The sequence below is a fragment of the Anser cygnoides genome, chromosome 11 (genome assembly GCF_040182565.1).
Source record: "Anser cygnoides isolate HZ-2024a breed goose chromosome 11, Taihu_goose_T2T_genome, whole genome shotgun sequence".
Classification (NCBI taxonomy): domain Eukaryota; kingdom Metazoa; phylum Chordata; class Aves; order Anseriformes; family Anatidae; genus Anser; species Anser cygnoides.
In genome coordinates, this window is record NC_089883.1 from 8,176,945 (window position 1) to 8,190,348 (window position 13,404).

At 54.6% G+C, this 13,404-nt stretch overlaps 1 protein-coding gene across 1 annotated transcript; it reads right to left on the reverse strand.

Annotated features, from left to right (window-relative positions):
* Positions 1–1,863: 1,863 nt before the first annotated feature.
* On the reverse strand, positions 1,864–12,413 carry DET1 (DET1 partner of COP1 E3 ubiquitin ligase). Its single transcript, XM_067003579.1, has 5 exons — positions 12,308–12,413; positions 10,721–11,829; positions 7,762–7,952; positions 5,930–6,121; positions 1,864–2,350 (listed from the first exon to the last, which is right to left on the reverse strand). Exons 2-5 carry the CDS (start codon positions 11,801–11,803, stop codon positions 2,161–2,163), a joined length of 1,656 nt encoding a protein of 551 aa, XP_066859680.1. The 5' UTR covers positions 11,804–11,829; positions 12,308–12,413; the 3' UTR covers positions 1,864–2,160.
* Between the last annotated feature and the right edge of the window lie 991 nt (positions 12,414–13,404).

The following is a 13,404-nucleotide window of genomic DNA, read 5'->3' on the forward strand; positions in this document are numbered from 1 at the left end:
GGTCCAATAATCCATCGTCTGCTGTGCCACGCTCTCTGCTTCACACGGGATAGCCTGACTCTGGCAAAAGCCCCTACTGCAGAAACGCTGAAGTGGTTTATATTTTTGCCACCTAAAGAAAAATAATCTAAATGGAGATCTGACAACCATTTTAATAAGCACTGACGTCCCAGGCTGTGACACCAAGGAGTAAACCCGGCCTTGGACAGAGCTGCTGAAAGCTTTGGAAAAGAATAGCCTCATACTGAAAGTGTGAACAAACGTGAAAGTGGTGTAGGAAGGAGGTAATTCCATGGTCTACAGTGTGCAAATGATTCTCCATGTGGAGCTTTAATTGAATGTTTGAGGAACAGATCACAGGATAAAAACCTAAGACCTTGACAAATAGTGTTATCAGGTGGAGAGGAGCCCAGACCCAACGCACGTGTGGCCTGGCGCCTCCTCTATGAGCCGTCTGCCGACCTGAAGTCGCTCCTGACAGACCTGAGAAACCAACAGTGCAAACACCAGGAAAAGAGCAGTGAAATACAGTGTCTTGCCCTAGAATTAAGTTTAGGGAGGCCCAGAGAGGAGAGAAATACCACGAGACCAAGAGTGACGGCTGATTTCAAGGACCCTGGGGCACCTTCCCTTACAAGGCCCGACAGCCACGACCACCACACACGGTTGTTTTCCTACGCATCACTACGCAGAATGAACGCGTGGCTTTAATACTGTTCCTTCACAGGCACGTGGCCACATCACCCACAGCCCTTTTTGGTCCAAAGGTGACACCAACAGGGCCCTTCAAAGCAGGGGTCTCCCACGTACAAGCACCAAACTTCTAAAGCCCCCTCTGTACCTCACATGGGATGGCTGCAACTGCCTTACAGCAGTCACAAACCAACCTACGTGCAGCAAAACCCAGATGTCTACAACCAAAAATTCCATTTTTAACAGAGGAGGGCAGCCCAGCACCCCCTCCAGCTCACGGGACAGGTAATACTACCCCCAGGAGCTTATTCTAGAGGCAGCACAGACACTGCAGTGGTCCGGTCAGCAGCACGCTGAACATAATGCACCAGCCGGTTGTGCTTCGAAGCCTGCGAATGTCCGAAGGGGTTCTCACAGAGAACAGCGTATCAAACGGGGTAGGTAAGCAACCTAAGTCAGCAAACTCAGCTCTCAACTGCAAACCTGCAGCAACGCACAGTAATTCAGGTCTCCTCCTTCCTTTCTGGGGAGACCCAAATGCTACTAATCCTCCACGTCCGTACTCCAGCGCGCAGGAGGGTGCCAGCAGCTGGGTCTCTCTTCTCCTCAGCAGCAGAACCTGCAGATGCCCACGAGGATTTGTCCACGCCCTGCAGAACAAGTCCTCTGACTCCCGTTGTTGCTCCCCACACCTCTCCCAGCCACCCGCCTTCCTCCTGTGCCCACCTTTTCATACGCTGGAGACACAGTCGGCTGCACTGGCCTTCTGGTGTTAACACACCAGCTTGCACTTAGGGGCTTTACGGATACTAAGGCACAAAAATTAAGTGACTTGCATAAGAGTCAGGAATACACCTCATCTTTCTCAATTCCAGTGATTTCTCACATTTTTTTTTCCCTAACCTCTTGCATATTAAACTCACGTGAGTAGATTGTGTGGATGAGAACAGGGTTTCGTTTCCCTATTAATACTGAAGATGCAAACACAGGTAGCTGTATTTTTAAGCCCTCCCCATGGCTTCCATCCATTCCCTCTAGGACAGGCTGTTTGTCTTGACAAGGTAGGAAAGCATCAGCGCAGAAGGGAGCGCTCCACAAACACGTTGCAAAGCTCCGTACTCGCCATCCTAAGACAGACGACGGGAGAGAAAACAGACATGCCTCTGGGAAATCACGAAAGGAATCTCAGCTACGCTTTGTTCATCAATAGGAGTAAGGAACAGCAGCAGCGCTCAGCGCAGTGGGGACGCTGCACTGCGAACAGAGTCAGAAGAAACACTCCCAGGCCTTCGGCTGCTCGGCTTTCCCCAGCTGAGGCTGCGGGATGCAGGCTGGTAGGAGCTCCCAGGTCAGATTTCTTGACACGAGCGATGGTTTGGTTTCCTAGAAGGCGTGAGAGCCCGGCTTTGGTGTGCCTGTGGCAGAGGCCCAGACCCGAGGAGAACACCGCCCCGGCCACGTGTTCCCCTACGTGCAGCTGTGCCTCATGTGGAAGTTCACCACGTACTCCGCGTTCGTGCGCTGCACCGAGATGGCGAAGGGCTCGAAGGGGTGGAAGGTGAACGCAACCAGGCGCCGCACCGTGTGATTGATGGGTCGCCCCAGGAGTCCCGCCTGGATTTCAAACTTCAGGAGGCCAGAATCCCGAGCGTAAAATCTGAAAGGAAGAAAAAGTCAATTATGGCTGTTCCCGGCTATTGACTTTGCCATCTGGACTCTTCACAAACAGAGACGAGCGCCTCGTTCAATCTCTGGTAATCCCTCAGAGGCAGAGGTCCTCAGCTGGGGTCTGGCTCTTGGCTACAGAGGAAAGCCCCTCCTGGGGCAGCCAGCCTCCCGCTGCCTACAGAGACTTCTTTCAGTGCTACCAGTGAGAGAACTCTGCCCTCATTTTGGTGGAGTTAGCTGACCAATTAGCTGGAGTTGGCCGGATCCAATTCTGCTCAGGGGTGAGAGGTTCCATCTTACACCTCAAACAACTCTGCAGAGCCTTTTAGATTTCCAACAACAACAAAAAATCATTAACAGGATAGCCTGGGCGGGAAGTGTCTGGTGGACAGCATCCAAGAGGCATCGCAGTAAGGGCAGGGGTAAAGGCAAACAGAAGATGTGTCCTTCTGCTGTCACCACAAACCTGCCTGGGGGTCCGAGGAAGCTCTTTTGTGTCCCCAAAGAGGTGGGCTCTGGAACACAGCTTCAGCAACAAGTGAGCAGTGCCAAGGGGATGAGGCAAAGCACTGACGAGACAGACATGTCTAAAAAGCTCTTCCTTTCTCTAACCTCCTCTGCATCCTAGAGGACAGGCTCGCTCTGTGTAGCACACATAACACCATCATTCTGCACTGCTGTGGGATCGGGGGACTCTGCGCTGACCCCACTCTCCCCAGGACTCCGGTGGAGGTTTCAGGGATTTGGTACCTTCACAAGGCAGCTGAGCTCCAACTGACAGGACTCAAATCCTCCCTGAAGCTGCCTCAGTTCTTTAGACCATTTCCTCTGCTCTTTCAGTTACGGGAACAGAATTGCCATTTTGCCTCCCAGCCATTTCCTTTTCCACCACCACTTTGTGGACGTGGGTATTTTGCATTTTTCCTCTGGTTTCAACTCGGAGAATGCTTTTAATATTAGAGCACATTTCTCTCCCCCCCCTCCTCCCCATGCCAGCAAGCAATACGAAGCACTCTGCTTTCAGCCTGGAAAGAACGGGTGATGACAGATAGAGGCAATGCTGTTTCAGGAGCAGACGTACTCCACATTTTAACAGCACAGCCTATTGAGATCCTCATGTTCTTCCTGGAGGGCCACTCTCCTCTGCCTTCCTCTGAATCGAAGTGCTAGCCAGCCCTGCCTGAAAATTGCACACAAGAACCCAGCAAGAGAGTCGCAATCTTGGTATTTGGCTTTTCAAAAAGCCCTTTCCCTCCTACACAAGGCTGGGTATGTGGAGGGTCATTCTTTAAATAAAGCACAGTCCCTGGTCTGCTCCTCTCTCTCCCCAATTCACAATAATTTACTACTCAAGATGAAGCTCCCTGTAATCTCAAAGATGTGTTCGGTTTGGTATTTTTAAATCTATTTTTAAAAGTGCTCTGCAATCAGAGGCCATTTCCATGGGCTCTCACTCTGGGGATAAATTAGGCACTGCAATATAAAATTGTATGTCAACAGAAACAGCAAGACCAGCCTTTTCAAACCATATGAAAATGGAAGATTTATCTGCAGACCAATTTTTTTGGTTAAATGGCTCCTTCTTAGCCATCTAGATGGATTTTAGAGACCCCCTGCCATAGGTAAAGCTGTATTAGAGCCTCTTCCTCCCAAGTCCCACCATTTCACCCACTGAATGTCTCTTCAAGCCTCCTGAAAAGACGCTGGAAGATGGCAGAGGTGGGGAACCTAAAGCTCTTCCCTCCCGAGAGCAAACCACCACTGGTCTCTCAAGCAGCCGGAGACGAGGGTTGAACCTACCAGGACACCGAGAGGCAGTAAGGATTAAAGGGACACTACGCACGGAGATGCTGAAGCTGGCGTGTAAAACGGGTGGAGGTTTTCATGTCACGCTAGGAAACTACGTACCCGTCACAACTGATCATAACACCCTCAGCTGCTGAAGGGTTTTGCACTTCAGCCAGTTACAGGGCTCAGGTTACAAATCCTGCCGCCCCTCATTTCCAAGCTCTCCAACCTCAACGGGCGGCTGCATGACTTTATTAATCCCTTTGTTTTGCAGGTGAGAAACACAGCGGCGCGTTTTCAGCTGCTGAATGGTTAAGGTTAGCGCCTCGGTCTTCTACTTACTTTCCGAAAACCAGGAGCCCCACCGCTTTCAGACCCTATTCAGCTCCTAATTGACTCCGCACAGCTTCGAGCTTTGAAAGGGCTGGCGCTGCAACGCCGCTTTGCTCAGGGGAGGGAGGAAAGGTGGCACTTGGCTTTGTTTACTACAAAGCCGGTAACTGCAGCAAACGACTGCGGTTCCGCTCCCTTTTGTCTGCAGGAGATGTAAGCAGGTTGGCGCTGCCAGACAGCCACTGCCCTGCAAGTTTTCCCGACGTCAGGCACGACAAGGGGGAAAGGGCAGGCTCTCTGCAGACAGCACGGGAGACGGAGATTAAACCAAATCATACAGGCAGGGGAAAAAAAAAATATTAATTAAATATACATAATTTGGGAATTGAGAGCGCAGGAATAATCAGAGGTTCCCTGCCACCTGAGTCAGGGCCAGGGAGACATGAAACCCGGTTTTGAGAATGCATTGATGAAAATAAAGTTGGGAAAGCAGCCAGAACGGTCTCCCTAGGCTGCCGGAGCCCCCGACGTGTGGGCAATCACTAAACAAAGCACTTGGAGATTGAAGGCTCTCTTTGTTTTTAGAGCACAGGTTCATTTCCCTTTTGTGGGACTCTAAGTGGAAGAACTACTCTGCCTGGAGAACTCCGTCCCTTTGATTTGAGCCTTTCAGGCTGGAGAGATGCTGGATTTTTAAACACTACTACTTGCAGCCATGGCTGCAGCCAACAAAAAGAAACAGCCGTGGTGTTTCTGCAAGAAGCACCGCGAACCTCCTCATTCTCCAGCGTGGAGTTATTCCTGCTGCCAGCATCGAAGGCTCAGACGTAAGAGGCACAGAACAGCTCTTACACCTGGCTAAACTCCTACCACAGAAACAAATTTCCTATAGATCACAGAAAGAAGGGGAGCACGAAGAGGAGTACAGCTTTCACAGTGAGAAACGTAAACAAGGGAAGTCTGAAAATAGCAAAATCAATACCAGAAGCATTATGAATAACACCTAACCCGGCTGATATTTTACTCATAGGACAAACCAGATGATCCTCACCAGCTAACCCTACGTGCTCAGAAGGAATCCTTCCAGCACAGGAAAGCGGGCATCCAGAACCACGTTGCAGCCCAAGCAGGAAGGCTGGGCTGCAATAAAAGGAGGAACAAGAGCATTCGTATGGAAAAGGCTCAGGCTTCCCGACCCAAATCTTCCCCAGGGCAGCTCAGCGACACAACCTGAAGAGCTCTCCCATACGTACACGGTACGACATCACAAGGAGAGATGCCAAGCGTTGTGGGACTAATGAAATAAACGCTCTGCTCAAGGGATGCCAAAAGAGAAAAGCACGGAACTATTCGGCCTTCCTGCAAATTTGTCCCCACATGGCAGAGGTGATTTAGAATTACTCCCACACTGCTCTCCTCGCATACATCTCCCTGGCCCGTTTCATACCTTATCGGGTGATCGCCGCAGGTCTTGGGACGCTCCATGACTGACACCCACTTGTCATCATAGCTGAAAAGGGAGAGGTCGAGGTATGGGCTGCCGCTGTACGACTGGGCGCTGATGGGGAGCTGGCCCAGCAGCCTCCGCACAGCCTCCGTGTGCCCTCCGTACTTGGCGTTCACGATAGTGTCTTTGAACCTGTAGCAGAACGAGAAGGGTTTATTCACAAAGGCCCCAGGTGAGCGGCACAGCTTAAATAAACTAGGGAGGAAAACCGAGAGAGAGACAGAGAGGAACAGCAGCAGTGTCAGAACCACAACAGTTCATTTCCAAAGGTGCATCACGGCGATTCAACCACCAACCAGTTCTGGTGACCTTTTTATCCTCCCTCATCATTGCTGTTTCTGCTCTGACAGTCCAAACTGCAAGAAGGACAAGACCGTGCCTATCCACAGGGCCCGGCCCCAGCTGCTCCACAGCACAGGAAACGAACGGGATCAGAACCAGGGAGAGGTGGATTAGCAGCTTCTCAGTCAATCCGAATTTTACCGTGCAGCCTGCAAACAGCATAAGCAAAAGCCGGAGGGTTGCACAGTAACAGTTGAGCCCTTAAGGTTGACTTGAGAATCCCCCTCCCTCCAGCCACAGTGTTTTAAACACATAAAGGGAGAAACCTGAGATGAGGAAGAACCTTGGAGGGAAGCATAAAGCTCTTCACAAACTACAGTGTGCTGCAAGTTCTTCCTGGTGAAGAGACTAGCGCAGGTTGGATTTCTCTTCCCAAATATAATTGGATCTTTCCACAAGCAAAGAAGAGGCAGATCAGCTGCACGAGTGTCAGACACCGGGGACAGTAAAAACCTTCCCCTTAGGCCAGAAACACAGCCAAAAGCCAGCTTGCTGTGCACACAGCACTGCTACGCTTTGCTGCTTAAGCTAAACGCTCCTGTTACAGGCCCTTACAGCCACGTGGCTGAGCAGATTCTCCTCTTTATTTTAACACAAGGCAGGAATTGTTCTGCAGGTATCTGCAGTCAGCTCTCTCATTCTCTCTTCCCCCCAGGCAATATGGAATTCACGACGGGGAGCTCTAAAAAGTTACAGGCAGTCAACTTCCTTTTACTTATGGGACACGAACCTAAAATCAACCGAAGCTTCATTCCCCTCAGTGACTGCCGAGTGCTTTGGATGATGTCAAACAAGTCACTAGAACAACAAAACACCCTGAGTCACATAAAAACATATTCCGAGAGAAATAACACTCTCTGCCTCATTAAAACCACATCAGACTGTTAAAGCACATTCTAGAAACCCTGGTTATTTCGGTATTTTGCTCACTTTTCGCTACAGGTCTAGGCAGATCGGCTTCTTTCCTCCGAGCAGAGTCTGATGAGAACCACAAGCTGTTTACTGATGTTACAGAACACAGTTTGCTGCACACTAAATTTAGAGAAGGGCACTTGGCAAAACACATCCAAATAGATGATGTGGCATCTTGATAAAACCTTATCTGCAGGGCCCTTAACTACTGCTTCAATAACCTCCAGAGGAGTTACTGCTCGAGGAGTGCCAGCAACATCTTGCCCTTAAAATTCCTTTCCCTTCTAAGCACTGAATTGCCACTGCCTTTTCCTTCCTGCTAAAAAACAGATATTGCAAAACACAAGAGCAGATGCGTGAGGCTGCAGGACGAACCACGTCCCAGCCAGCCTCTTGCAGCCCTCGGGGCATGAAGGAGCTGGTTTTCTCAGGGTTGCTGTTGTTATTTGATACTAGCCTTCAGCTGGCGGGGGCGAGCACGTGCCTACACGGTATAAAGCATGCTCCCAGTGGCTCACCGGCGCTGGATCTGCCTGGCAAAGTTGTTGCTGGACGCTGAGCAGGGGAACTGGACCGCCTCGCTGTGCAGGGTGGCGTTCCTGAAGAGGTCGCAGAAGTTCTCAAACAGCTCCAGCAGCTCGTCGGACGTGTTCTCAAACACGGCAATAACCTCTGTGGTCACCATGTTGTACACGACAAAGAACGAGGGCTGGGGAGAGAGGCAGAGGCGGTGGTTACCCGGGGGAGAGCTGTCCCTTCCTCCTCCCCATGTGACATCCCAGACCCTAGCCAAATTTCTCTGCAGTGCAGAATCCCACATGCCCACGTTACTCCATTCCGTTACCCAAATGCCTCAGCAGGCACCAAATTATCCACCTGTTAACCGTGATGCGTTTATATATGGAAAAAAACCTGAACGGACTTCCAGTTCTTCCATCTCGAACTGGATGCCAGTATTTCTCCTTCTCTCTGCCTTCCACCAACTCCAAAATGCTTTCTGAAGTGCCAAATTTAATTTCCATTCCTGCTGACAAAACGATCTCAAACCCATGCTAGCCGGCAACAAATTATTTTTTTCCTTTATGCAGAGAAATGATTTGCTTCTCCCTTCTTAACACTGCCGCCACACAGAGATGAGCCTTTTCAGCGCGCCGCGCGCTACAGCGCTGCCGACAAAAAGTTGTGCCCTCCAGGTACCCTGCTGGCACAGAAATGAAAATCTGAGGGACATTAATGACTTCTTTTTAATATCAGCGTTCCCGTGCAAGAAGCCCCGGGCACTGTGCTGCAGCCTGGCAGTGTTTCGCAGGGGGAACGAGCCAGAGGCGGGGGAAAAATGCGACATTTGTACCAGCACGGCTGCACCGAGGGGAGAGGACATCCCCATCCCCCTGGGAAGGGGCAAATTTAATCCTTGGACATCAACGGTGTTAATTTATTGAGTAGAAGAGGGCTAAGATCCCGGCACCCCAAAGTCAGAGCCTGCCCCTGCTTCGCAGGTGGCTGATTCCCCTGGTCCATGCACATATCTGGGTAAGTCTCCTGCTAACAAAGGCAATTTCCGAAGGCTTCACCTCCCGCTCCCGAGCAACGCTCAGCGATGACGGCAGGCAGCTCTGCCCACCTCACCCGACCGTAAATATCCCCAGGTTTGTTTGTTTTACGGGCCCAAAATAAGCTGTGATCATACAAGCCAGCCCCCACACGTTACAACGAGGCGCGCTGGAGGAGGTTACTCACTGCACTACTGCCTGAGGAGAGGGAAGCCCTCCTGAAATACGCGGCTGGAGCAGAGAGACAACGCGGGGAGACGGCAGGAGGAGGAACTAGTTACATCTTTGAAAATTGCAAGGAATATTCTTAAATAAAAAGGTTCCTTTGCCAGTTCAACACACAGACACCCACAGGCTGCCCTTAACGTGAGAAATCACTCTCACCGCATCTCAGCGGCACCTGCGACAGGCAGAGCACCGTCACGGTACGGGGGGCAGGAGCTGAGTGTCACAAAAAGCACGCAGCAAAGCTGGCAAGGCTAAAACATGAGCCTAGAACAACCACCCCCGGGCTACGTATCCGCAGCACGTGATTAAAGATCTTGGGAGACTCGGCGCAGACGTTGGCAACACAAACAAGCACGGCCAGCGACTTCCTCAACCTCCCTGGCAGAGAAGCCTAAAGCAAGAGCAGCCCGAAATCAGATTAACCTTGTGTTCTTGTCTGACAGAAGAAAGAAAAAGGGGAGCTTTAGGCATTCCGTGACTAAAAAGCTTCCTTCAGGAAGCCCTAATAAAAAGCCTCAACGCAGGCAGGCCTGCCGAGGTGGGGCGGCCTCGGTCAGGAGCACCACTCCAGAACGGAGCCGAACGCCGCGAGCCTCTTCCACAAAGCTTTAACATCCCTGAGGCGGCCACTGCATCTCACATCGATGGGTAAAACTGATCAGGTTTGGCCTCGCCTATTCCCTCCCAGAATAACTCCCCCCAAACAAATACACAATTTTAGAGGAAAAAAAGAAGCCATTCTCAGGGGTGGATGAGGCTAAGGCACCTCACAGAGAGTGTTTCTTCTGTTCTTCCGTTTCTTCTGGCGTCTCACTACTGGAACTGGCAAAGAAGGGGAGGAAAGGAAGGGTGTGGAAGGAAAAACAAGCACCTAGGGAACAGATCAGCACTAGAGATTTAAGGTTTCTCGCTAAATACCTTCAAACATAAAAAAAAAAAAAAGCACAAATTAAAGGAGCAGACGAGGTGAAGATGTAAAAGGCCCCGCTCGGTTTCGCAGCGTTATTCGGTTTTTGAGCTGACAGTGGGGAGGAGACGATCAGCCCACAGCACTGCAAAACGTCTGGAGGGGCTCGGCACCGCCGGAGCTGCATTTGCTCTAATTTGACTTCTTGAGAACTAAGCGGAAAGGAGAAGCAATTGGGACATTAGCTAGATTTAAGAGCAGCTACTGCAATTTGGAGAGATCATAAATACTGTCTCTGATAGAAGCTTGAAAGAGCAAGGACGTAGGCAGAGCAGAAAAGGTAATTCGACTGGGGAAAAATGAAGACTATTATATTTGAAAAACACGCTGGAAAATACAGGAGAAAAGGGAGAGACTCTACAATATAAGCGCATTACACGAAATAACAGCTAAAAAAATCAGCTGGGGATTCGGGAGGGGAAGAGCACTGTAAAGCACCCACGAGCGCGGGGAACAATCCCTGGAGAAAGGGGACTCAGTAACCACCTAAGATCTTTTCTCTCTCATTTTGCGTCGAGGAGGATGTAGCGAAATCATGACAGCGGAAGACAGCGAAGCTATTTGATACCAGAGGCGCCAAGCGTTCACAAAAGAGTGAAGTAACGGGGCTCCTAAACAACTCGTCCGCTCAGCGTTCACAGGCTCAGCTAAGAAACGCAGCTCACAGCACCCAGCCTGCCCAGAGCACTTGCCCCGAAGCAGCGAGCGGCCGCGGGGGGCAGGCAGTACCTGAGAAGGATCCGTCACCCGCAGCGTGACGACGTCTTCGCTGGTGTACTTGATGAAGAGGTGGTTCTCATCCAGGAGCTGCATCTTCCACATGCGGAGCTGCCTCAGCTGGTCGAAGTACTGGAAGAACCTCCTCTTGGCGATGGCGCTCCCGTCCTGCTCCGCCCTCCGCCACAGGTACACCAGCAGCCTGTGCTTCAGGGAGTTGATGAAGGGCTCCTTGTAGGGGTTCGCCATCCCCGTCTGCGTGTCCCGCTGCACCTCGGGGTACACGGCGGACAGGGTCAGCAGATCGTCCTCGTAGCAGAAGCGCCCGATGGTCCGCACGTCGATGAAAGTGCCCTCGGGGGTCACCTGAAAGACGTGGATAGTCTGCTGCTGCACGGAGAGGATGGCTAGGATGTTCTTGTAGAGGTACAGCCCCTGGTTGTGCGACAGGATGACCTTGTCGCACTTGAAAGTCCGCGTGTCGCAGAGCCTGCCCGTGTGCAGGTCGATGATGTGCAGGGAGTAGTCCTCCAGCGGGGAGCGGGGGTTGGGGGTCACCGACTCGCTGTTGCGATAAACCTCGAAGAAGGGCGGGTGCGGCTCCTCGGGCAGGTAGGCGGCGGAGCCGACGATCACGTAGCGGCAGTCGTCGGTGAACAAGCTGCACTCGCGGTTCAGGTGCTCCCCGTTGGAGGCCACGTTGGTGATGTGCAGCAGGACGAAGAAGCGCTCAAAGAGCCGCCCGCGGATGTTGACGGATCTCTGGTCGTTGCCGTTGGCCAGGATCTCCCCCTCGTAGCCTTGCAGGAGGTCTTCTGCCGCCTGGCAGCCCTGGTACTCGTAGATCTCCAGGGAGGTCTGGTCGGAGGAGAAGGCGATGAAGTAGCGGCCGTCAGGGGAGAACTTGCGCAGGAAGCAGGGCGGCTTCTCCACGTTGACCACGGTGAAGTTGGGGAAGACGTTCTGGTGGAAGACGCGCACCTGGTGCCAGTGGGTGCCGGCTTTGCCCGAGCTGATGCGGCGGCGCTCCAGGCGGTGGATGACGTTCTGGTTCTGGATGCGGCGGGGCCTGATGGTGGGGGCGTCATGGTCCATGGTCAGCGCCCTACTGCATCCTCGCCCTGCCGGGAACCGGGCACGGGCTCACGGCGGGGCCCCGCCGAGCCCGGGGGAGGCGCGGGGCACCGAGGGGCTCCACAGCACAGCGGGGAGCACCCCGAGGGGGGGGGTCCCGGGCAACAGAGCTGGGGGGGGGGAGCCCCACAGCACCCCGAGGGGGGACCTTCTGGGAGACCTGGGCTGAGAGGGAGGCGGGGAGCCGGGCACGGAGCCCCCGGTGGGGCGAGGGACACCGGGAGGAGCCCGCGGGGAGCGGCGGGGTGTGGGGGCGGCCTGCTGAGGGGGAGGCGGGCACGGGGGGGGGGGGGGGGAGGCACAGGGGGCAGCAACCGGTGCCGTGAGGGGCCGAGGGGGGCGCCGAGGGGCACCGGGGGGTGGCGGAGCGGGGCCCGGCCGCGGTTCTGACGGGGAACCGGGTGGGATCCCGGGGGGGGGGGGGGGGTCCCGGGGGTGTCCGGGCCCGCCGCAGGCCGCGCTCACCGCCGGGGCCGCCGCCGGCGCTCACTCGCTGGCCGCCGCCATCTTTCCGCCACCGCGCCACGGCGGCGGCCGGAGGGCGGGAGCCCCGCAGCCCGCTTCCGCTTCCGGCCGGCGCAGCGCCGAGAACGGCCCCGGCGGGGCGGAGCGGCCGCGGGGGGGGGGGGCGGGGGGGGACGCAGCGCCCCCTGGCGGCCGGAGGAGGGAGCGCCCCCATAGCCGGGCACCCCCAAAGCCCCGCACCCCTTAACCGGGCACCGCCATAACCCCGCACCCCGATAGCTCTGCACCCCATAACCCCGCACCCCGATAACCTGGCACCCCAATAGCCCTGCACCCCTATAACCACGTACCCCTGCAGCCCTGCACCCCCCTATAACCCCGCACCCGACCTGCACCCCCAAACCCCGCACCCCTTTAACCCGCACCCATCACGCACCCCACAAAACCTGCCCGCGTCCTGCACCCCCTGAAACCCCACAACCGTCCTGCACCCCCATAAACCCTGCCTCTACCCCGCACCCATCCGGCACCCCCTGACAGCTGCAGCCCCCTGTCCCCACCCCAGACACCCCCCCCCCCCAAAAAACCCCCCGAGCCCCCTACATCCTGCAGCCCCCATCCCTTCCTCCCCAGACACCCGGCCCTCTCCCCTTCCTCAGGACCCCCCCACACCCTGGGTGCCCCCCCCAGGCACCCACCCACCCGCTGGGGGCTCCCCTCCACCCAGCCCAGCTCCTGGGGGACCCCTCAGCTCCTGCCCCTCGCCCCCTGCTTTAGGGGGGGTCTCATCCTTCACCAGACAGACATGGGGGGGCTCAGGGGACCCCAAGATCCATTCGGTGTCCCCTCGCCATGAGCTTCACCGGGCGCAGGGTGCTCCAGGGGGGTGCTGGGGCCGTGTCCCCCCCCTGCGACGCGGCACCGACGTGTCACACCGCGTGCCAACGCAACTCCCCGCTTCTCCTCCGTGTTTTTTGGGGTGTGCCCCCCCAATCCCATAATCTGTGCTTGTCCCCAACCAAATGGGGTCCCTCCAGAAGCCCGGGGACGGGGACAGCAGCGGCCAGGCGGTGGCATTAGCGCCACAGAGCTGGGGA